The sequence below is a fragment of the Oncorhynchus mykiss genome, chromosome 13 (genome assembly GCF_057628025.1).
Source record: "Oncorhynchus mykiss isolate SJ-2025 chromosome 13, ASM5762802v1, whole genome shotgun sequence".
NCBI lineage: Eukaryota > Metazoa > Chordata > Actinopteri > Salmoniformes > Salmonidae > Oncorhynchus > Oncorhynchus mykiss.
In genome coordinates, this window is record NC_143034.1 from 951,298 (window position 1) to 975,989 (window position 24,692).

At 48.1% G+C, this 24,692-nt stretch overlaps 1 protein-coding gene across 2 annotated transcripts in view; it reads right to left on the reverse strand.

Moving 5' to 3' along the window:
- LOC118947585 (protein disulfide-isomerase) overlaps nucleotides 1–24,482 on the reverse strand; it is a 50,334-nt gene extending 25,852 nt beyond the window's left edge. For both annotated transcript variants that reach the window (XM_090194638.1, XM_090194639.1), the window contains exons 1-3: nucleotides 24,177–24,482; nucleotides 17,276–17,476; nucleotides 16,789–16,922 (exon numbers count right to left, since the gene is read on the reverse strand). In XM_090194638.1, coding sequence (XP_090050764.1) covers nucleotides 16,789–16,922; nucleotides 17,276–17,476; nucleotides 24,177–24,342 — 501 coding nt within the window. In that variant the 5' untranslated portion in view covers nucleotides 24,343–24,482. The remainder of the gene's footprint in view (nucleotides 1–16,788; nucleotides 16,923–17,275; nucleotides 17,477–24,176) is intronic.
- Nucleotides 24,483–24,692: the final 210 nt, after the last annotated feature.

The following is a 24,692-nucleotide window of genomic DNA, read 5'->3' on the forward strand; positions in this document are numbered from 1 at the left end:
AGACTAACACAGAGACGTTTCAAATACTGTCTGGAGGGAGGTAGGGACGCTCCACGTCCTAGACTAACACAGAGACATTTCTAATACTGTCTGGAGGGAGGTAGGGACGCTCCACGTCCTAGACTAACACAGAGACGTTTCAAATACTGTCTGGAGGGAGGTAGGGACGCTCCACGTCCTAGACTAACACAGAGACGTTTCTAATACTGTCTGGAGGGAGGTAGGGACGCTCCACGTCCTAGACTAACACAAACACAGAGACGTTTCAAATACTGTCTGGAGGGAGGTAGGGACGCTCCACGTTCTAGACAGACACAAACACAGAGACGTTTCTAATACTGTCTGGAGGGAGGTAGGGACGCTCCACGTCCTAGACTAACACAGAGACGTTTCTAATACTGTCTGGAGGGAGGTAGGGACGCTCCACGTCCTAGACTAACACAGAGACGTTTCTAATACTGTCTGGAGGGAGGTAGGGACGCTCCACGTCCTAGACTAACACAGAGACGTTTCTAATAGAGTCTGGAGGGAGGTAGGGATGCTCCACGTCCTAGACTAACACAGAGACGTTTCTAATACTGTCTAGAGGGAGGTAGGGACGCTCCACGTCCTAGACTAGCACAGAGACGTTTCTAATACTGTCTGGAGGGAGGTAGGGACGCTCCACGTCCTAGACTAACACAGAGACGTTTCAAATACTGTCTGGAGGGAGGTAAGGACGCTCCACGTCCTAGACTAACACAGAGACATTTCTAATACTGTCTGGAGGGAGGTAGGGACGCTCCACGTCCTAGACTAACACAGAGACGTTACAAATACTGTCTGGAGGGAGGTAGGGACGCTCCACGTCCTAGACTAACACAGAGACGTTTCTAATACTGTCTGGAGGGAGGTAGGGACGCTCCACGTCCTAGACTAACACAGAGACGTTTCAAATACTGTCTGGAAGGAGGTAGGGACGCTCCAAGTCCTAGACTAACACAGAGACGTTTCAAATACTGTCTGGAGGGAGGTAGGGACGCTCCACGTCCTAGACAAACACAGACACAGAGACGTTTCAAATACTGTCTAGAGGGAGGTAGGGACGCTCCACGTCCTAGACTAACACAGAGACGTTTCAAATACTGTCTGGAGGGAGGTAGGGACGCTCCACGTCCTAGACTAACACAGAGACGTTTCTAATACTGCCTGGAGGGAGGTAGGGACGCTCCACGTCCTAGACTAACAAAGAGACGTTTCTAATACTGTCTGGAGGGAGGTAGGGACGCTCCACGTTCTAGACTAACACAGAGACGTTTCAAATACTGTCTGGAGGGAGGTAGGGACGCTCCACGTCCTAGACTAACACAGAGACGTTTCTAATACTGTCTGGAGGGAGGTAGGGACGCTCCACGTCCTAGACTAACACAGACACAGAGACGTATCAAATACTGTCTGGAGGGAGGTAGGGACGCTCCACGTCCTAGACTAACACAAACACAGAGACGTTTCTAATACTGTCTGGAGGGAGGTAGGGACGCTCCACGTCCTAGACAAACACAGAGACGTTTCAAATACTGTCTAGAGGGAGGTAGGGACGCTCCACGTCCTAGACTAACACAAACACAGAGACGTTTCTAATACTGTCTGGAGGGAGGTAGGGACGCTCCACGTCCTAGACTAACACAGACACAGAGACGTTTCAAATACTGTCTGGAGGGAGGTAGGGACGCTCCACGTCCTAGACTAACACAAACACAGAGACGTTTCTAATACTGTCTGGAGGGAGGTAGGGACGCTCCACGTCCTAGACAAACACAGAGACGTTTCAAATACTGTCTAGAGGGAGGTAGGGACGCTCCACGTCCTAGACTAACACAAACACAGAGACGTTTCTAATACTGTCTGGAGGGAGGTAGGGACGCTCCACGTCCTAGACTAACACAGAGACGTTTCTAATACTGTCTGGAGGGAGGTAGGGACGCTCCACGTCCTAGACTAACACAGAGACGTTTCTAATACTGTCTGGAGGGAGGTAGGGACGCTCCACGTCCTAGACTAACACAAACACAGAGACGTTTCAAATACTGCCTGGAGGGAGGTAGGGACGCTCCACGTCCTAGACTAACACAGAGACGTTTCTAATACTGTCTGGAGGGAGGTAGGGACGCTCCACGTCCTAGACTAACACAGAGACGTTTCAAATACTGTCTGGAGGGAGGTAGGGACGCTCCACGTCCTAGACTAACACAGAGACATTTCTAATACTGTCTGGAGGGAGGTAGGGACGCTCCACGTCCTAGACTAACACAGAGACGTTTCAAATACTGTCTGGAGGGAGGTAGGGACGCTCCACGTCCTAGACTAACACAGAGACGTTTCTAATACTGTCTGGAGGGAGGTAGGGACGCTCCACGTCCTAGACTAACACAAACACAGAGACGTTTCAAATACTGTCTGGAGGGAGGTAGGGACGCTCCACGTTCTAGACAAACACAAACACAGAGACGTTTCTAATACTGTCTGGAGGGAGGTAGGGACGCTCCACGTCCTAGACTAACACAGAGACGTTTCTAATACTGTCTGGAGGGAGGTAGGGACGCTCCACGTCCTAGACTAACACAGAGACGTTTCTAATACTGTCTGGAGGGAGGTAGGGACGCTCCACGTCCTAGACTAACACAGAGACGTTTCTAATACTGTCTGGAGGGAGGTAGGGACGCTCCACGTCCTAGACTAACACAGAGACGTTTCTAATACTGTCTGGAGGGAGGTAGGGACGCTCCACGTCCTAGACTAACACAAACACAGAGACGTTTCAAATACTGCCTGGAGGGAGGTAGGGACGCTCCACGTCCTAGACTAACACAGAGACGTTTCTAATACTGTCTGGAGGGAGGTAGGGACGCTCCACGTCCTAGACTAACACAGAGACGTTTCAAATACTGTCTGGAGGGAGGTAGGGACGCTCCACGTCCTAGACTAACACAGAGACATTTCTAATACTGTCTGGAGGGAGGTAGGGACGCTCCACGTCCTAGACTAACACAGAGACGTTTCAAATACTGTCTGGAGGGAGGTAGGGACGCTCCACGTCCTAGACTAACACAGAGACGTTTCTAATACTGTCTGGAGGGAGGTAGGGACGCTCCACGTCCTAGACTAACACAAACACAGAGACGTTTCAAATACTGTCTGGAGGGAGGTAGGGACGCTCCACGTTCTAGACAAACACAAACACAGAGACGTTTCTAATACTGTCTGGAGGGAGGTAGGGACGCTCCACGTCCTAGACTAACACAGAGACGTTTCTAATACTGTCTGGAGGGAGGTAGGGACGCTCCACGTCCTAGACTAACACAGAGACGTTTCTAATACTGTCTGGAGGGAGGTAGGGACGCTCCACGTCCTAGACTAACACAGAGACGTTTCTAATAGAGTCTGGAGGGAGGTAGGGATGCTCCACGTCCTAGACTAACACAGAGACGTTTCTAATACTGTCTAGAGGGAGGTAGGGACGCTCCACGTCCTAGACTAGCACAGAGACGTTTCTAATACTGTCTGGAGGGAGGTAGGGACGCTCCACGTCCTAGACTAACACAGAGACATTTCTAATACTGTCTGGAGGGAGGTAGGGACGCTCCACGTCCTAGACTAACACAGAGACGTTACAAATACTGTCTGGAGGGAGGTAGGGACGCTCCACGTCCTAGACTAACACAGAGACGTTTCTAATACTGTCTGGAGGGAGGTAGGGACGCTCCACGTCCTAGACTAACACAGAGACGTTTCAAATACTGTCTGGAAGGAGGTAGGGACGCTCCAAGTCCTAGACTAACACAGAGACGTTTCAAATACTGTCTGGAGGGAGGTAGGGACGCTCCACGTCCTAGACAAACACAGACACAGAGACGTTTCAAATACTGTCTAGAGGGAGGTAGGGACGCTCCACGTCCTAGACTAACACAGAGACGTTTCAAATACTGTCTGGAGGGAGGTAGGGACGCTCCACGTCCTAGACTAACACAGAGACGTTTCTAATACTGCCTGGAGGGAGGTAGGGACGCTCCACGTCCTAGACTAACAAAGAGACGTTTCTAATACTGTCTGGAGGGAGGTAGGGACGCTCCACGTTCTAGACTAACACAGAGACGTTTCAAATACTGTCTGGAGGGAGGTAGGGACGCTCCACGTCCTAGACTAACACAGAGACGTTTCTAATACTGTCTGGAGGGAGGTAGGGACGCTCCACGTCCTAGACTAACACAGACACAGAGACGTTTCAAATACTGTCTGGAGGGAGGTAGGGACGCTCCACGTCCTAGACTAACACAAACACAGAGACGTTTCTAATACTGTCTGGAGGGAGGTAGGGACGCTCCACGTCCTAGACAAACACAGAGACGTTTCAAATACTGTCTAGAGGGAGGTAGGGACGCTCCACGTCCTAGACTAACACAAACACAGAGACGTTTCTAATACTGTCTGGAGGGAGGTAGGGACGCTCCACGTCCTAGACTAACACGGAGACGTTTCTAATACTGTCTGGAGGGAGGTAGGGACGCTCCACGTCCTAGACTAACACAGACACAGAGACGTTTCAAATACTGTCTGGAGGGAGGTAGGGACGCTCCACGTCCTAGACTAACACAAACACAGAGACGTTTCTAATACTGTCTGGAGGGAGGTAGGGACGCTCCACGTCCTAGACAAACACAGAGACGTTTCAAATACTGTCTAGAGGGAGGTAGGGACGCTCCACGTCCTAGACTAACACAAACACAGAGACGTTTCTAATACTGTCTGGAGGGAGGTAGGGACGCTCCACGTCCTAGACTAACACAGAGACGTTTCTAATACTGTCTGGAGGGAGGTAGGGACGCTCCACGTCCTAGACTAACACAGAGACGTTTCAAATACTGTCTAGAGGGAGGTAGGGCCGCTCCACGTCCTAGACTAACTCAGAGACGTTTCTAATACTGTCTGGAGGGAGGTAGGGACGCTCCACGTCCTAGACTAACACAGAGACGATTCTAATACTGTCTGGAGGGAGGTAGGGCCGCTCCACGTCTTAGACTAACACAGAGGCGTTTCTAATACTGTCTAGAGGGAGGTAGGGACGCTCCACGTCCTAGACAAACACAAACACAGAGACGTTTCTAATACTGTCTGGAGGGAGGTAGGGACGCTCCACGTCCTAGACTAACACAGAGACGTTTCTAATACTGTCTGGAGGGAGGTAGGGACGCTCCACGTCCTAGACTAACACAGAGACGTTTCAAATACTGTCTAGAGGGAGGTAGGGACGCTCCACGTCCTAGACTAACACAAACACAGAGACGTTTCAAATACTTTGTTTCAATCCACAAATCACATTACAGTCAAGAAGGATCCAAACATGTCATAGGTCACGGATATACAGCTAGACTGACCATACCAGCTGAAACAGAGCAGTACCTTCTCCTCCATACAGCTAGACTGACCATAACAGCTAAAACAGAGACAGTACCTTCTCCATTCAGCTAGACTGACCATACCAGCTGAAACAGAGCAGTACCTTCTCCTTCATACAGCTAGACTGACCATAACAGCTAAAACAGAGACAGTATCTTCTCCATTCAGCTAGACTGACCATACCAGCTGAAACAGAGCAGTACCTTCTCCTCCATACAGCTAGACTGACCATACCAGCTGAAACAGAGCAGTACCTTCTCCTCCATACAGCTAGACTGACCATACCAGCTGAAACAGAGCAGTACCTTCTCCTCCATACAGCTAGACTGACGATACCAGCTGAAACAGAGCAGTACCTTCTCCATACAGCTAGACTGACCATAACAGCTGAAACAGAGCAGTACCTTCTTCTCCATACAGCTAGACTGACCATACCAGCTGAAACAGAGCAGTACCTTCTCCTCCATACAGCTAGACTGACCATACCAGCTGAAACAGAGCAGTACCTTCTCCTCCATACAGCTAGACTGACCATACCAGCTGAAACAGAGCAGTACCTTCTCCTCCATACAGCTAGACTGACCATACCAGCTGAAACAGAGCAGTACCTTCTCCTCCATACAGCTAGACTGACCATACCAGCTGAAACAGAGCAGTACCTTCTCCTCCATACAGCTAGACTGACCATACCAGCTGAAACAGAGCAGTACCTTCTCCTACATACAGCTAGACTGACCATAACAGCTGAAACAGAGCAGTACCTCCTCCATACAGCTAGACTGACCATACCAGCTGAAACAGAGCAGTACCTTCTCCTCCATACAGCTAGACTGACCATACCAGCTGAAACAGAGCAGTACCTTCTCCTCCATACAGCTAGACTGACCATACCAGCTGAAACAGAGCAGTACCTTCTCCTCCATACAGCTAGACTGACCATACCAGCTGGAACAGAGCAGTACCTTCTCCTCCATACAGCTAGACTGACCATACCAGCTGAAACAGAGACAGTACCTTCTCCATACAGCTAGACTGACCATACCAGCTGAAACCGAGCAGTACCTTCTCCTCCATACAGCTAGACTGACCATACCAGCTGAAACAGAGACAGTACCTTCTCCATACAGCTAGACTGACCATAACAGCTGAAACAGAGCAGTACCTTCTCCATACAGCTAGACTGACCATAACAGCTGAAACAGAGCAGTACCTTCTTCTCCATACAGCTAGACTGACCATACCAGCTGAAACAGAGCAGTACCTTCTCCTCCATACAGCTAGACTGACCATACCAGCTGAAACAGAGCAGTACCTTCTCCTCCATACAGCTAGACTGACCATACCAGCTGAAACAGAGCAGTACCTTCTCCTCCATACAGCTAGACTGACCATACCAGCTGAAACAGAGCAGTACCTTCTCCTCCATACAGCTAGACTGACCATACCAGCTGAAACAGAGCAGTACCTTCTCCTCCATACAGCTAGACTGACCATACCAGCTGAAACAGAGCAGTACCTTCTCCTACATACAGCTAGACTGACCATAACAGCTGAAACAGAGCAGTACCTCCTCCATACAGCTAGACTGACCATACCAGCTGAAACAGAGCAGTACCTTCTCCTCCATACAGCTAGACTGACCATACCAGCTGAAACAGAGCAGTACCTTCTCCTCCATACAGCTAGACTGACCATACCAGCTGAAACAGAGCAGTACCTTCTCCTCCATACAGCTAGACTGACCATACCAGCTGAAACAGAGACAGTACCTTCTCCTCCATACAGCTAGACTGACCATAACAGCTGAAACAGAGCAGTACCTTCTCCTCCATACAGCTAGACTGACCATACCAGCTGAAACAGAGCAGTACCTTCTCCTCCATACAGCTAGACTGACCATACCAGCTGAAACAGAGCAGTACCTTCTCCTCCATACAGCTAGACTGACCATACCAGCTGAAACAGAGCAGTACCTTCTCCTCCATACAGCTAGACTGACCATACCAGCTGAAACAGAGCAGTACCTTCTCCATACAGCTAGACTGACCATACCAGCTGAAACAGAGCAGTACCTTCTCCTCCATACAGCTAGACTGACCATACCAGCTGAAACAGAGCAGTACCTTCTCCTCCATACAGCTAGACTGACCATACCAGCTGAAACAGAGACAGTACCTCCTCCATACAGCTAGACTGACCATACCAGCTGAAACAGAGCAGTACCTTCTCCTCCATACAGCTAGACTGACCATACCAGCTGAAACAGAGACAGTACCTTCTCCATACAGCTAGACTGACCATACCAGCTGAAACAGAGCAGTACCTCCTCCATACAGCTAGACTGACCATACCAGCTGAAACAGAGCAGTACCTTCTCCTCCATACAGCTAGACTGACGATACCAGCTGAAACAGAGCAGTACCTTCTCCTCCATACAGCTAGACTGACGATACCAGCTGAAACAGAGCAGTACCTTCTCCTTAATCCAACTGTTGCAGCATTATCACCTTTATCCCAACTGATACAGCATTGTCACCTGTATCCCAACTGCTACAGCATTATCACCTGTAGCCCAACTGTTACAGCATTATCGCCTGTAGCCTGACTGTTGCAGCATTATCACCTGTAGCCTGACTGTTGCAGCATTATCACCTGTAGCCCAACTGCTATAGCATTTTCACCTGTAGCCTGACTGATACTGTCATGTATTGTCATATTATGTCTTGTTCCTGTTCTTTCTCTTCACTCTGTCTCCCTCTGCTGGTCGTGTTAGGTTACCTTCTCTCCCTCTCCTTCCCCCAGCTGCTCCTCATCTTCTCTAACTACCTCGTTCACCCTTTTCCCACCTGTTCCCTTTTTTCCCTCTGATTAGGTCTCTATTTCTCTCTCTGTTCCTGCTTCTGTCTTTGTCAGATTCTCGTTTGAGTTTCTCATGCCAGAACCAAACTATCGTCTTGTTGCTTCAACCTTGTCCTGTCCTGTCGGAATCTGCCTGTTCATCTGAGGCTACGTGTGATCAGGTACCTCTGTCCTCTACAACCCAGCTAATCTCCTCTGCTGCTAGAAGGGGACTCTAACCCAGCTATTCTCCTCTGCAGCTAGAAGGGGAACTCTTCTGTGATTTCAGAAGGACCTTATGTTTCATTTGTCGCCCTCTCTGCGGGTTGTTTGTTTCGACATTAAAGAACTCTGTTTTTGTTAAACCGCTTTTGGGTCCTCAATCACGTCCATAACAGAAGAATCTGACCAAGAATGGACCCAGCGACTTCGGATCCTCTCCACTCAGCCGTCGAGATCCAGGGAGCGATGCTAGGCAGACACGAGCAGGAATTGTCTGCTGCTCGACATGCCGTTGAGACCCTGGCCGCCCAAGTCTCCAACCTCACAGAACAGATTCACCATCTCTGCCTCGATCCACCGGCCACTTCCAGGGCTTTTGAATCTATGGAGCCCAGAATCAATAACCCGCCGTGTTACTCTGGGGAGCCCACTGAATGCCGCTCGTTCCTCACCCAGTGTGATATTGTGTTTTCTCTCCAGCCCAACACTTACTCCAGGAGCACAGCTCGTATCGCCTACGTCATATCTCTCCTTACTGGACGGGCTCGTGAGTGGGGCACGGCAATCTGGGAGGCAAGGGCTGAGTGTACTAACCAGTATCAGGACTTTAAGGAGGAGATGATACGGGTTTTTGATCGTTCTGTTTTTGGGGAGGAAGCTTCCAGGGTCCTGTCTTCCCTATGTCAAGGTAATCGATCCATAACAGACTACTCTATTGAGTTCCGCACTCTTGCTGCCTCCAGTGACTGGAACGAGCCGGCTTTGCTCGCTCGTTTTCTGGAGGGTCTCCGCGCGGAGGTAAAGGATGAGATTCTTTTTATTTTTTTTTATTTTACCTTTATTTAACCAGGCAAGTCAGTTAAGAACAAATTCTTATTTTCAATGACGGCCTGGGAACAGTGGGTTAACTGCCTGTTCAGGGGCAGAACGACAGATTTGTACCTTGTCAGCTCGGGGGTTTGAACTCACAACCTTCCGGTTACTAGTCCAACGCTCTAACCACTAGGCTACCCTGCCGCCCCAGCCCCTGCCGCCCAGGAACCGGGAGGTTCCTTCCAGCGTGGATTCCTTGATTGAACTCGCTATTCGCATAGAGCGACGGGTTGATCTTCGTCACCGAGCTCGTGGAAAGGAGCTCGCGTTCTCCGTTGCCCCCCTCTCCGCATCACTACCATCTTCCTCTGCCGGCTCGGGTGCTGAGCCTATGCAGCTGGGAGGTATCCGCATCTCGACTAAGGAGAGGGAACGGAGAATCACCAACCGCCTCTGTCTCTATTGCGGTTCTGCTGGTCATTTTGTCACTTCATGTCCAGTAAAAGCCAGAGCTCATCAGTAAGCGGAGGGCTACTGGTGAGCGCTACTACTCCTGTCTCTCCTTCAAGATCCTGCACTACCTTGTCGGTCCATCTACGCTGGACCGGTTCGTCAGCTTCCTGCAGTGCCTTGATAGACTCTGGGGCGGAGGGCTGTTTTATGGACGAGACCTGGGCTCGGGAACATGACATTCCTCTCAGACAGTTAAGGGAGCCCACGGCCTTGTTCGCTTTGGATGGTAGTCCTCTCCCCAGGATTCAGCGTGAGACGCTACCTTTAACCCTCACTGTCTCTGGTAATCATAGCGAAACCCTTTCTTTTTTAATTTTTCGTTCACCTTTTACACCTGTTGTTTTGGGCCATCCCTGGCTAGTTTGTCATAATCCTTCTATTAATTGGTCTAGTAATTCTATCCTCTCCTGGAACGTCTCTTGTCATGTGAAATGTTTAATGTCTGCTATCCCTCCTGTTTCCTCTGTCTCTTCTTCACAGGAGGAGCCTGGTGATTTGACAGGGGTGCCGGAGGAATATCACGATCTGCGCACGGTGTTCAGTCGGTCCAGGGCCACCTCTCTTCCTCCACACCGGTCGTATGATTGTAGTATTGATCTCCTTCCGGGAACCACTCCCCCCCGGGGTAGACTATACTCTCTGTCGGCTCCCGAACGTAAGGCTCTCGAAGATTATTTGTCTGTAGCTCTTGACGCCGGTACCATAGTCCCCTCCTCCTCTCCTGCCGGAGCGGGGTTTTTTTTTGTCAAAAAGAAGGACGGGTCTCTGCGTCCCTGCATAGATTATCGAGGGCTGAATGACATAACAGTGAAGAATCGTTATCAGCTTCCTCTTATGTCTTCAGCCTTCGAGATCCTGCAGGGAGCCAGATTTTTCACTAAGTTGGACCTTCGTAACGCTTACCATCTCGTGCGCATCAGGGAAGGGGACGAGTGGAAGACGGCGTTTAACACTCCGTTAGGGCACTTTGAATACCGGGTTCTTCCTTTCGGCCTCGCTAACGCTCCAGCTGTCTTTCAGGCATTAGTCAATGACGTCCTGAGAGACATGCTGAACATCTTTGTTTTCGTTTACCTTGACGATATCCTGATTTTTTTCACCGTCACTCCAGATTCATGTTCAGCACGTTTGACGTGTCCTCCAGCGCCTTTTAGAGAATTGTCTTTTTGTGAAGGCTGAGAAGTGCACTTTTCATGCCTCCTCCGTCACATTTCTCGGTTCTGTTATTTCCGCTGAAGGCATTAAGATGGATCCCGCTAAGGTCCAAGCTGTCATTGATTGGCCCGTCCCTAAGTCACGCGTCGAGCTGCAGCGCTTTCTCGGCTTCGCGAACTTCTATCGTCGTTTCATCCGTAATTTCGGTCAGGTGGCAGCTCCTCTCACAGCCCTTACTTCTGTCAAGACGTGCTTTAAGTGGTCCGTTTCCGCCCAGGGAGCTTTTGATCTCCTCAAGAATCGTTTTACATCCGCACCTATCCTTGTTACACCTGACGTCTCTAGACAGTTCGTTGTCGAGGTTGACGCGTCAGAGGTGGGCGTGGGAGCCATTCTTTCTCAGCGCTCCCTCTCTGACGACAAGGTCCACCCTTGCGCGTATTTTTCTCATCGCCTGTCGCCGTCGGAACGTAACTATGATGTGGGAAACCGCGAACTGCTCGCCATCCGCTTAGCCCTAGGCGAATGGCGACAGTGGTTGGAGGGGGCGACCGTTCCTTTTGTCGTTTGGACTGACCATAGGAACCTTGAGTACATCCGTTCTGCCAAACGACATAATGCGCGTCAGGCTCGTTGGGCGCTGTTTTTCGCTCGTTTCGAGTTCGTGATTTCTTATCGTCCGGGCTCTAAGAACACCAAGCCTGATGCTTTATCTCGTCTCTTCAGTTCTTCAGTAGCCTCCACTGACCCCGAGGGGATTCTCCCTGAGGGGCGTGTTGTCGGGTTGACTGTCTGGGGAATTGAGAGGCAGGTAAAGCAAGCACTCACTCACACTCCGTCGCCGCGCGCTTGTCCTAGGAACCTTCTTTTCGTTCCCGTTCCTACTCGTCTGGCCGTTCTTCAGTGGGCTCACTCTGCCAAGTTAGTCGGCCACCCTGGCGTTCGGGGTACGCTTGCTTCCATTCGCCAGCGTTTTTGGTGGCCCACCCGGGAGCATGACACGCGTCGTTTCGTGGCTGCTTGTTCGGTCTGCGCGCAGACTAAGTCCGGTAACTCCCCTCCTGCCGGCCGTCTCAGGCCGCTTCCCATTCCCTCTCGACCGTGGTCTCACATCGCCTTAGATTTTATCACCGGACTGCCTTCGTCAGCGGGGAAGACTGTTATTCTTACGGTTGTCGATAGGTTCTCTAAGGCGGCTCATTTTATTCCCCTTGCTAAGCTCCCTTCTGCTAAAGAAACGACACAAATCATCATCGAGAATGTTTTCAGAATTCATGGCCTTCCGTCAGACGTCGTTTCGGACAGGGGTCCGCAATTCACGTCTCAATTTTGGAGGGAGTTTTGCCGTTTGATTGGGGCTTCCGTCAGTCTCTCTTCCGGCTTTCACCCCCAGTCTAACGGTCAAGCAGAACGGGCCAATCAGACTATTGGTCGCATCTTACGCAGTCTTTCCTTTCGTAACCCTGCGTCTTGGTCAGAACAGCTCCCCTGGGCAGAATACGCCCACAACTCGCTTCCTTCGTCTGCGACCGGGCTATCTCCTTTTCAGAGTAGCCTCGGGTACCAGCCTCCGCTGTTCTCGTCTCAGTTCGCCGAGTCCAGCGTCCCCTCCGCTCAGGCTTTTGTCCAACGTTGCGAGCGCACCTGGAAGAGGGTCAGGTCTGCACTTTGCCGTTATAGGGCGCAGACTGTGAGAGCCGCTAATAAGCGTAGAACTAAGAGTCCTAGATATTGTCGCGGTCAGAGAGTTTGGCTCTCCACTCAGAACCTTCCCCTTAAGACAGCTTCTCGCAAGTTGACCCCGCGGTTCATTGGTCCGTTCCGTATTTCTCAGATCATTAATCCTGTCGCAGTGCGACTTCTTCTTCCGCGATATCTTCGTCGCGTCCACCCGGTCTTCCATGTCTCCTGTGTTAAGCCCGTTGTTCGCGCCCCCGCTCGTCTTCCCCCCCCCCCCATCCTTGTCGAGGGCGCACCTATCTACAGGGTCCGTAAGATTTTGGACATACGTCCTCGGGGCCGTGGTCATCAGTACCTAGTGGATTGGGAGGGGTACGGTCCTGAGGAAAGGAGTTGGGTTCCCTCTCGGGACGTGCTGGACCGTTCGCTGATCGATGATTTCCTCCGTTGCCGCCAGGTTTCCTCCTCGAGTGCGCCAGGAGGCGCTCGGTGAGTGGGGGGGGGTACTGTCATGTATTGTCATATTATGTCTTGTTCCTGTTCTTTCTCTTCACTCTGTCTCCCTCTGCTGGTCGTGTTAGGTTACCTTCTCTCCCTCTCCTTCCCCCAGCTGCTCCTCATCTTCTCTAACTACCTCGTTCACCCTTTTCCCACCTGTTCCCTTTTTCCCTCTGATTAGGTCTCTATTTCTCTCTCTGTTCCTGCTTCTGTCTTTGTCAGATTCTCGTTTGAGTTTCTCATGCCAGAACCAAACTATCGTCTTGTTGCTTCAACCTTGTCCTGTCCTGTCGGAATCTGCCTGTTCATCTGAGGCTACGTGTGATCAGGTACCTCTGTCCTCTACAACCCAGCTAATCTCCTCTGCTGCTAGAAGGGGACTCTAACCCAGCTATTCTCCTCTGCAGCTAGAAGGGGAACTCTTCTGTGATTTCAGAAGGACCTTGTGTTTCATTTGTCGCCCTCTCTGCGGGTTGTTTGTTTCGACATTAAAGAACTCTGTTTTTGTTAAACCGCTTTTGGGTCCTCAATCACGTCCATAACAGATACAGCATTATCACCTGTAGCCTGACTGTTGCAGCATTATCACCTGTAGCCCAACTGCTATAGCATTTTCACCTGTAGCCTGACTGCTATAGCATTATCACCTGTAGCCTGACTGTTGCAGCATTATCACCTGTAGCCCAACTGCTATAGCATTTTCACCTGTAGCCTGACTGATACAGCATTCTCACCTGTAGCCTGACTGTTGCAGCATTATCACCTGTAGCCCAACTGCTATAGCATTTTCACCTGTAGCCTGACTGCTATAGCATTATCACCTGTAGCCTGACTGATACAGCATTATCACCTGTAGCCCAACTGATGCAGCATCCTTGCTATAATACTAATTCTGAAGCATGGGGGTTTATCTATCTGCATTTACCCCATTCATCCTGATTGTTTTTCATATTAATGATTATTATTATAAACAGTTCATGTTAATTATGATTTATTATTCACTCCACAAATACATGATTGGTTTCTATGTTATAAAGTACGTCATTGCCCTTTTGAGACGTCATTTCCCCTTTAAGGACTCAGTTGTGCAGCTCCACCTAAACTATGATCCAGTTGTAACTGCAATTTTCAAACGATGCCCTTAATTATTAGAGCAGAGAAAAAAACTGGTAGCAATGGAAAGCATGGGATCCTTTTCAATAAAGAGTTGGGGTTAAACTGAACCAAAGGTTAGGGTTAGGGTTAAACTAAACCGAAGGTTAGGGTTAGGGTTAAACTAAACCGAAGGTTAGGGTTAGGGTTAAACTAAACCAAAGGTTAGGGTTAGGGTTAAACTAAACCGAGGGTTAGGGTTAAACTAAACCTAGGGTTAGGGTTAAACTAAACCTAAGGTTAGGGGTAGGGTTAAACTAAACCGAAGGTTAGGGTTAGGGTTAAACTAAACCGAAGGTTAGGGTTAGGGTTAAACTAAACCGAAGGTTAGGGTTAAACTAAACCGAAGGTTAGGGTTAAACTAAACCGAAGGTTAGGGTCAAACTAAACCGAAGGTTAGGGTTAGGGTTAAACTAAACCTAAGGTTAGGGGTAGGGTTAAACTAAACCGAAGGTTAGGGTTAGGGTTAAACTAAACCGAAGGTTAGAGTTAGGGTTAAACTAAACCGAAGGTTAGGGTTAGTGTTAGGGTTAAACTAAACCGAAGGTTAGGGTTAGGGTTAAACTAAACCGAAGGTTAGGGTTAAACTAAACCGAAGGTTAGGGTTAGGGTTAAACTAAACCGAAGGTTAGGGTTAGGGTTAAACTGAACCGAAGGTTAGGGTTAGGGTTAAACTAAACCGAAGGTTAGGGTTAGGGTTAAACTAAACCTAAGGTTAGGGGTAGGGTTAAACTAAACCGAAGGTTATGGTTAGGGTTAAACTAAACCTAAGGTTAGGGTTAAACTAAACCGAAGGTTAGGGTTAGGGTTAAACTAAACCGAAGGTTAGGGTTAGGGTTAAACTAAACCAAAGGTTAGGGTTAGGGTTAAACTAAGCCGAAGGTTAGGGTTAGGGTTAAACTAAACCGAAGGTTAGGGTTAGGGTTAAACTGAACCGAAGGTTAGGGTTAAACTAAACCGAAGGTTAGGGTTAGGGTTAAACTAAACCGAAGGTTAGGGTTAGGGTTAAACTAAACCGAAGGTTAGGGTTAGGGTTAAACTAAACCGAAGGTTAGGGTTAGGGTTAAACTAAACCGAAGGTTAGGGTTAGGGTTAAACTAAACTGAAGGTTAGGGTTAAACTAAACCGAAGGTTAGGGTTAAACTAAACCGAAGGTTAGGGTCAAACTAAACCGAAGGTTAGGGTTAGGGTTAAACTAAATCGAAGGTTAGGGTTAAACTAAATCGAAGTTTAGGGTTAAACTGAACCGAAGGTTAGGGTTAGGGTGAAACTAAACCGAAGGTTAGGGTTAGGGTTAAACTAAACCGAAGGTTAGGGTTAGGGTTAAACTAAACCGAAGTTTAGGGTTAGGGCTAAACTAAACTGAAGGTTAGGGTTAGGGTTAAACTAAACCGAAGGTTAGGGTTAGGGTTCAACTAAACCGAAGGTTAGGGTTAGGGTTAAACTAAACCTAAGGTTAGGGTTAAACTAAACCGAAAGTTACGGTTTAACTAAATCGAAGGTTAGGGTTAAACTAAACCGAAGGTTAGGGTTAAACTGAACCGAAGGTTAGGGTTAGGGTTAAACTAAACCGAAGGTTAGGGTTAGGGTTAAACTAAACCGAAGGTTAGGGTTAGGGTTAAACTAAACCGAAGGTTAAGGTTAGGGTTAAACTAAACCGAAGGTTAGGGTTAAACTAAACCGAAGGTTAGGGTTAGGGTTAAACTAAACCGAAGGTTAGGGTTAGGGTTAAACTTCACCAAAGGTTAGGGTTAAACTGAACCGAAGGTTAGGGTTAGGGTTAAACTTAACCAAAGGTTAGGGTTAGGGTTAAACTAAACCGAAGGTTAGGGTTAGGGTTAAACTAAACCGAAGGTTAGGGTTAAACTAAACCGAAGGTTGGGGTTAGGGTTAAACTAAACTGTGTCTGTACCTCTGAGCTCCACTACTCCTGTCTAGATCAGAGGGACTGACTGTCTGTTCCTCTGAGCTCCCCTACTCCAGTCTAGATCAGAGGGACTGGATGTCTGTGTGTCTGTACCTCTGAGCTCTCCTACTCCAGTCTGTATCAGAGGGACTGACTGTCTGTGTGTCAGTCCCTCTGAGCTCCACTACTCCAGTCTGTATCAGAGGGACTGACTGTCTGTGTGTCTGTACCTCTGAGCTCCCCTACTCCAGTCTGTATCAGAGGGACTGACTGTCTGTGTGTCAGTCCCTCTGAGCTCCACTACTCCAGTCTAGATCAGAGGGACTGGATGTCTGTGTGTCTGTACCTCTGAGCTCCCCTACTCCAGTCTGTATCAGAGGGACTGACTGTCTGTGTGTCTGTACCTCTGAGCTCCACTACTCCAGTCTGTATCAGAGGGACTGGATGTCTGTGTGTCTGTCCCTCTGAGCTCCCTCTGAGCACCCTCTAGGGTCGTCTGCTAGGGGTTGTTGAGGTCACACACACATCACAGGTACAGGACAGGAAGTACTACAGGCCCAACAGGAAGGGGATGTCACCTTAAACAGTCCGAGAACAACCAGCTCCTCTGAGGCGACGAAGCGATCTGATTGGTTCAGGTCAGTGATGATGTCGGCGCTAGGCCCCGCCCTCCTCTTTAGCCACGTTACGATGGAGGCCGAACTCTGGAAAACTGACAGAGGAGAGAGAGAGAGATTGTGTGTGTGTGTGTGTGTGTGTGTGTGTGTGTGTGTGTGTGTGTGTGTGTGTGTGTGTGTGTGTGTGTAATGTGTGTAATGTGTGTGCGTGAGTAATGTGTGTATGTAACGTGTGTGTGTGTGTGTGTGTGTGTGTGTGTGTGTGTGTGTGTGTGTGTGTGTGTGTTTGTGTGTGTGTAACGTGTGTGTGTGTGTGTGTGTAACGTGTGTGTGTGTGTGTGTAACGTGTGTGTGTGTGTAATGTGTGTGTGTGTAATGTGTGTGTGTGTGTGTGTGTGTGTGTGTGTGTGTGTGTGTGTGTGTGTGTGTGTGTGTGTAATGTGTGTACCTGGGCAGGGTACAGGGTTGTGTCTGTCTCCTGATAGGTAGAGCCGTAGAGGGGGTGGAGTCGTGGCGTTCAGTTCCTTGGTCAGATTGGTTTCCTTGGAGACGTCGACTACGCCCAGTTTCACCTCCGAGCCAATCAGCTGCTCCGCGGCTCCACGGAACGCCAACGCCAGCCGCTGGGAATCCCCAGAGAGAGGAGCGACTGCACACACACACACACACACACACATTACACACACATTACACACACACATTACACACACACACACACATAAACACACATTACACACACATTACACACACATTACACACACATTACTGGGAATCCCCAGAGAGAGGAGCGACTACACACACACATTGCACACACATCACACACACACATTACACACACATTACATACACACACACACATTAAACACACATTACACACACATTACACACACATTACACACACACACACACACATTACACACACATTACACACACATTACTGGGAATCCCCAGAGAGAGGAGCGACTACACACACACATTGCACACACATCACACACACACATTACACACACATTACACACACACACACACACACATTAAACACACATTACACACACATTACACACACACATTGCACACACATCACACACACATTGCACACACATCACACACACACATTACACACACACATTACACACACACATTACACACACACATTGCACACACATCACACACACATTACACACACATTACACACACACATTACACACACATCACACACACACATCACACACACACATTACACACCCATCACACACACATATTACACACACATTAAACACACACACACATTACACACACATTACACACACACATTACACACACACACACATTACACACACACATTGTACACACACTTCACACACACACACACACATTACACACACTACACACACATTACACACACACATTCCACACACATTCCACACACATTGTACAAACATTACACACACGCTTTCGTTGGTTGGCCCTCGCTTCATACTCGTCGCCAAACCCACTGGCTACAGGTTATCTACAAGTCTCTGCTAGGTAAAGCCCCGCCTTATCTCAGCTCACTGGTCACCAGAGCAGCACCCACCCATAGCACGCGCTCCAGCAGGTATATCTCACTGGTCACCAGAGCAGCACCCACCCGTAGCACGTGCTCCAGCAGGTATATCTCACTGGTCACCAGAGCAGCACCCACCCGTAGCACGCGCTCCAGCAGGTATATCTCACTGGTCACCAGAGCAGCACCCACCCGTAGCACGCGCTCCAGCAGGTATATCTCACTGGTCACCAGAGCAGCACCCACCCGTAGCACGCGCTCCAGCAGGTATATCTCACTGGTCACCAGAGCAGTACCCACCCGTAGCACGCGCTCCAGCAGGTATATCTCACTGGTCACCAGAGCAGCACCCACCCGTGGCACGTGCTCCAGCAGGTATATCTCACTGGTCACCAGAGCAGCACCCACCCGTAGCACGCGCTCCAGCAGGTATATCTCACTGGTCACCCCCAAAACCTATTCCTCCTTTGGCCGTCTTTCCTTCCAGTTCTCTGCTGCCAATGACTGGAACGAAAAATCTCTGAAGCTGGAGACTCACATCTCCCTCACTAACTTTAAGCACCAGCTGTCAGAGCAGCTTACAGATCACTGCACCTGTACACAGCCCATCTGTAAACAGCCCATCTGTAAACAGCCCATCTGTAAACAGCCCATCTATCTACCTCATCCCCATACTGTATTTATTTATTTATTCTGCTCCTTTGCACCCCAGTATCTCTACTTGCACCCCAGTATCTCTACTTGCACCCCAGTATCTCTACTTGCACATTCATCTTCTGCACATCAATCACTCGTGTTTTAATTGCTATATTGTAATTATTTCGCCACTATGGCTTACTTATTGCCTTACCTCCCTTATCCCACCTCATTTGCACTCACTGTTTATAGACCTTTTGTTTTCTTTTTTCTACTGTATTATTGATTGTACGTTTGTTTATTCCATGTGTAACTCTGTTGTTGTTTGTGTCGAACTGCTTTGTTTTATCTTGGCCAGGTCGCAGTTGCAAATGAGAACTTGTTCTCAACTAGCCTACCTGGTTAAATAAAGGTGAAATAAAAAATTTTGCTAGAGCAGGGCAGAACAACTGTTAGGGCTGTTCTTGTGAAGTGGAAAAATTTGGGAGCAACAACAGCTCAGCCTTGAAGTGGTAGGCCACACAAGCTCACAGAACAGAACCACCCAGTGCTGAAGAGTGTAGAGGGTAAAAAATCATCTTTCCACGGTTACATCACTCACTACCACGGTAACATCACTCACTACCACGGTTACATCACTCACTACCACGGTAACATCACTCACTACCACGGTTACATCACTCACTACCACGGTTACATCACTCACTACCACGGTTACATCACTCACTACCACGGTTACATCACTCACTACCACGGTTACATCACGGTTACATCACATCACTCACTACCACGATTACATCACTCACTACCACGGTTACATCACATCACTCACTACCATGGTTACATCACTCACTACCACGGTTACATCCCTCACTACCACGGTTACATCACTCACTACCACGGTTACATCACATCACTCACTACCACGGTTACATCACTCACTACCACGGTAACATCCCTCACTACCACGGTTACATCACTCACTACCACGGTTCCATCACTCCAAACTGCCTTTGGAAGCAACGTCAACACAAGAACTGTTTGTCAGGAGCTTCATGAAATGAGTTTCCATGACCGAGCAGCCGCACACAAGCCTAAGATCACCATGCGCAATGCTAAGTGGTGTAAAGCTCGTCGCCTTTGGACTCTGGAGCGTTCTATGGAGTGATGAATCACGCTTCACCATCTGGCAGTCCGACGGACACATCTTCGTTTGGGGGATGCCAGGAGAACGCTATCTGCCTGGATACAGAGTGCTAACTGTAAAGTTTGGTGGAGGAGGAATAATGGACTGGAGCTGTTTTTCATGGTTCGGGCTAGGCTCCTTCGTTCCAGTGATGTGTAGGGGGTTTAGGGTTAACACCAGCCCTCTGCAGATTGGTTCCGGTACCAGGCTGGATGTGTAGGGGGTTTAGGGTTAACACCAGCCCTCTGCAGATTGGTTCCAGTACCAGGCTGGATGTGTAGGGGGTTTAGGGTTAACACCAGCCCTCTGCTGATTGGTTCCAGTACCAGGCTGGATGTGTAGGGGGTTTAGGGTTAACACCAGCCCTCTGCAGATTGGTTCCAGTACCAGGCTGGATGTGTAGGGGGTTAAGGGTTAACACCAGCCCTCTGCAGATTGGTTCCAGTACCAGGCTGGATGTGTAGGGGGTTTAGGGTTAACACCAGCCCTCTGCAGATTGGTTCCAGTACCAGGCTGGATGTGTAGGGGGTTTAGGGTTAACACCAGCCCTCTGCTGATTGGTTCCAGTACCAGGCTGGATGTGTAGGGGGTTTAGGGTTAACACCAGCCCTCTGCTGATTGGTTCCAGTACCATGCTGGATGTGTAGGGGGTTTAGGGTTAACACCAGCCCTCTGCAGATTGGTTCCAGTACCAGGCTGGATGTGTAGGGGGTTTCGGGTTAGAGGGTTAGTATTAGCTACAGTACTCAGGGTTAGTATTAGCTACAGTACTCAGCTACAGTACTAGTACTAGCTACAGTACCCGGGGTTAAAGGTTAGAGAGTGAGAGGGTAGTAGCTACAGTACTCAGGGTTAGTATTAGCTACAGTACTCCGGGTTAGTATTAGCTGTAGTACTCAGGGTTCAAGTTTAGGGGGTTATTATTAGCTATAGTACTCAGGGTTAGTACTATCTACAGTACTCAGGGTTAAAGGTTAGAGGGTTAGTATTAGCTATAGTACTCAGGGTTAAAGGTTAGGGGGTTAGTACTAGCTATAGTACTCAGGGTTCAAGTTTAGGCGGTTAGTATTAGCTACAGTACTCAGGGTTAAAGGTTAGGGGGATAGTATTAGCTATAGTACTCAGGGTTCAAGTTTAGGGGGTCATTATTAGCTATAGTACTCAGGGTTAGTACTATCTACAGTACTCAGGGTTAAAGGTTAGAGGGTTAGTATTAGCTACAGTACTCAGGGTTAAAGGTTAGGGGGTTAGTATTAGCTATAGTACTCAGGATAAGTATTAGCTACAGTACTCAGGGTTAAAGGTTAGGGGGTTAGTATTAGCTACAGTACTCAGGGTTAGTATTAGCTACAGTACTCAGGGTTAGTATTAGCTACAGTACTCAGGGTTAGTATTAGCTACAGTACTCAGGGTTAGTATTAGCTACAGTACTCAGGGTTAGTATTAGCTACAGTACTCAGGATTAGTATTAGCTACAGTACTCAGGGTTAAAGGTTAGGGGGTTAGTATTAGCTACAGTACTCAGGGTTAGTATTAGCTACAGTACTCAGGGTTAGTATTAGCTACAGTACTCATGGTTAGTATTAGCTACAGTACTCAGGGTTAAAGGTTAGGGGGTTAGTATTAGCTACAGTACTCAGGGTTAGTATTAGCTACAGTACTCACGGTTAGTATTAGCTACAGTACTCAGGGTTGGTATTAGCTACAGTACTCAGGGTTAGTATTAGCTACAGTACTCAGGGTTAGTATTAGCTACAGTACTCAGAGTTATTATTAGCTACAGTACTCAGGGTTATTATTAGCTACAGTACTCAGGGTTAAAGGTTAGAGGGTTAGTATTAGCTACAGTACTCAGGGTTAGTATTAGCTACAGTACTCAGGGTTATTATTAGCTACAGTACTCAGGGTTAGTATTAGCTACAGTACTCAGGGTTAAAGGTTAGGGGGTTAGTATTAGCTACAGTACTCAGGGTTAGTATTAGCTACAGTACTCAGGGTTAGTATTAGCTACAGTACTCAGGGTTAGTATTAGCTACAGTACTCAGGGTTAGTATTAGCTACAGTACTCAGGGTTAGTATTAGCTACAGTACTCAGGGTTAGTATTAGCTACAGTACTCAGGGTTAAAGGTTAGAGGGTTAGAGGGTAGTAGCTACAGTACTCAGGGTTAGTATTAGCTACAGTACTCAGGGTTAGTATTAGCTACAGTACTCAGGGTTAGTATTAGCTACATTACTCAGGGTTATTATTAGCTACAGTACTCAGGGTTAAAGGTTAGAGGGTTAGAGGGTAGTAGCTACAGTACTCAGGGTTATTATTAGCTACAGTACTCAGGGTTATTATTAGCTACAGTACTCAGGGTTATTATTAGCTACAGTACTCAGGGTTAAAGGTTAGAGGGTTAGAGGGTAGTAGCTACAGTACTCAGGGTTAGTATTAGCTACAGTACTCAAGGTTAAAGGTTAGAGGGTTAGAGGGTAGTAGCTACAGTACTCAGGGTTATTATTAGCTACAGTACTCAGGGTTAAGGGTTAGAGGGTTAGAGGGTAGTAGCTACAGTACTCAGGGTTAGTATTAGCTACAGTACTCAGGGTTAAAGGTTAGAGGGTTAGTATTAGCTACAGTACTCAGGGTTAGTATTAGCTACAGTACTCAGGGTTAGTATTAGCTACAGTACTCAGGGTTAGTATTAGCTACAGTACTCAGGGTTATTATTAGCTACAGTACTCAGGGTTAGTATTAGCTACAGTACTCAGGGTTAGTATTAGCTACAGTACTTAGGGTTAAAGGTTAGAGGGTTAGAGGGTAGTAGCTACAGTACTCAGGGTTAGTATTAGCTACAGTACTCGGGGTTAAAGGTTAGAGGGTTAGAGGGTAGTAGCTACAGTACTCAGGGTTATTATTAGCTACAGTACTCAAGGTTAAAGGTTAGAGGGTTAGAGGGTAGTAGCTACAGTACTCAGGGTTAGTATTAGCTACAGTACTCAGGGTTAGTATTAGCTACAGTACTCAGGGTTATTATTATCTACAGTACTCAGGGTTAAAGGTTAGAGGGTTAGAGGGTAGTAGCTACAGTACTCAGGGTAATTATTAGCTACAGTACTCAGGGTTAAAGGTTAGAGGGTTAGAGGGTAGTAGCTACAGTACTCAGGGTTAGTATTAGCTACAGTACTCAGGGTTAGTATTAGCTACAGTACTCAGGGTTAGTATTAGCTACAGTACTCAGGGTTATTATTAGCTACAGTACTCAGGGTTAAAGGTTAGAGGGTTAGAGGGTAGTATCTACAGTACTCAGGGTTAGTATTAGCTACAGTACTCAGGGTTAAAGGTTAAAGGTTAGAGGGTAGTAGCTACAGTACTCAGGGTTAGTATTAGCTACAGTACTCAGGGTTATTATTAGCTACAGTACTCAGGGTTAAAGGTTAGAGGGTAGTAGCTACAGTACTCAGGGTTAGTATTAGCTACAGTACTCAGGGTTATTATTAGCTACAGTACTCAGGGTTAAAGGTTAGAGGGTTAGAGGGTAGTAGCTACAGTACTCAGGGTTAAAGGTTAGAGGGTTAGAGGGTAGTAGCTACAGTACTCAGGGTTATTATTAGCTACAGTACTCAAGGTTAAAGGTTAGAGGGTTAGAGGGTAGTAGCTACAGTACTCAGGGTTAGTATTAGCTACAGTACTCAGGGTTAGTATTAGCTACAGTACTCAGGGTTATTATTATCTACAGTACTCAGGGTTAAAGGTTAGAGGGTTAGAGGGTAGTAGCTACAGTACTCAGGGTAATTATTAGCTACAGTACTCAGGGTTAAAGGTTAGAGGGTTAGAGGGTAGTAGCTACAGTACTCAGGGTTAGTATTAGCTACAGTACTCAGGGTTAGTATTAGCTACAGTACTCAGGGTTAGTATTAGCTACAGTACTCAGGGTTATTATTAGCTACAGTACTCAGGGTTAAAGGTTAAAGGTTAGAGGGTTAGAGTTACTTACAAAAGTGCACCAGCAGCTGTTTGTTTTGTTTGAGAGCTCGGTTAAAGTTGTCCTTCTTCAACAGCAGAACCCCGTTCTCCTCCGGGAGAGAGGTTGAGCTGTCACCGTCCACAGTGACACTCAGACAGCAGAGAGTCACACACAGCAGCAGTAGTGTCCTCATCATAGTGATTCACAGTGGAACTGACTCTCACACAGAGGAGGTCTGGGGACTGACTCTCACACAGAGGAGGTCTGGGTCTGGGGACTGTGTGTGTCTGTGTGTAGTGTGTGTGTGTGTGCGTGCTGCTGAGGGGAACGTAAGGTAGGGCTGATAAGAAACGTGTACTTTGACGTGCCCCTCTCCACTTGTGTGTGTGTGAGATGGGTGTGTGTCTGTGTGTGTGTGAGAGAGATGGGTGTGTGTCTGTGTGTGTGTGAGAGAGATGGGTGTGGTGTGTGTGTGTGTTTCTGCTGAGCCATTAGTTTAAGAATTCTTTATCATAGTTGGCACAGATACACTACAGGTGTCGACAG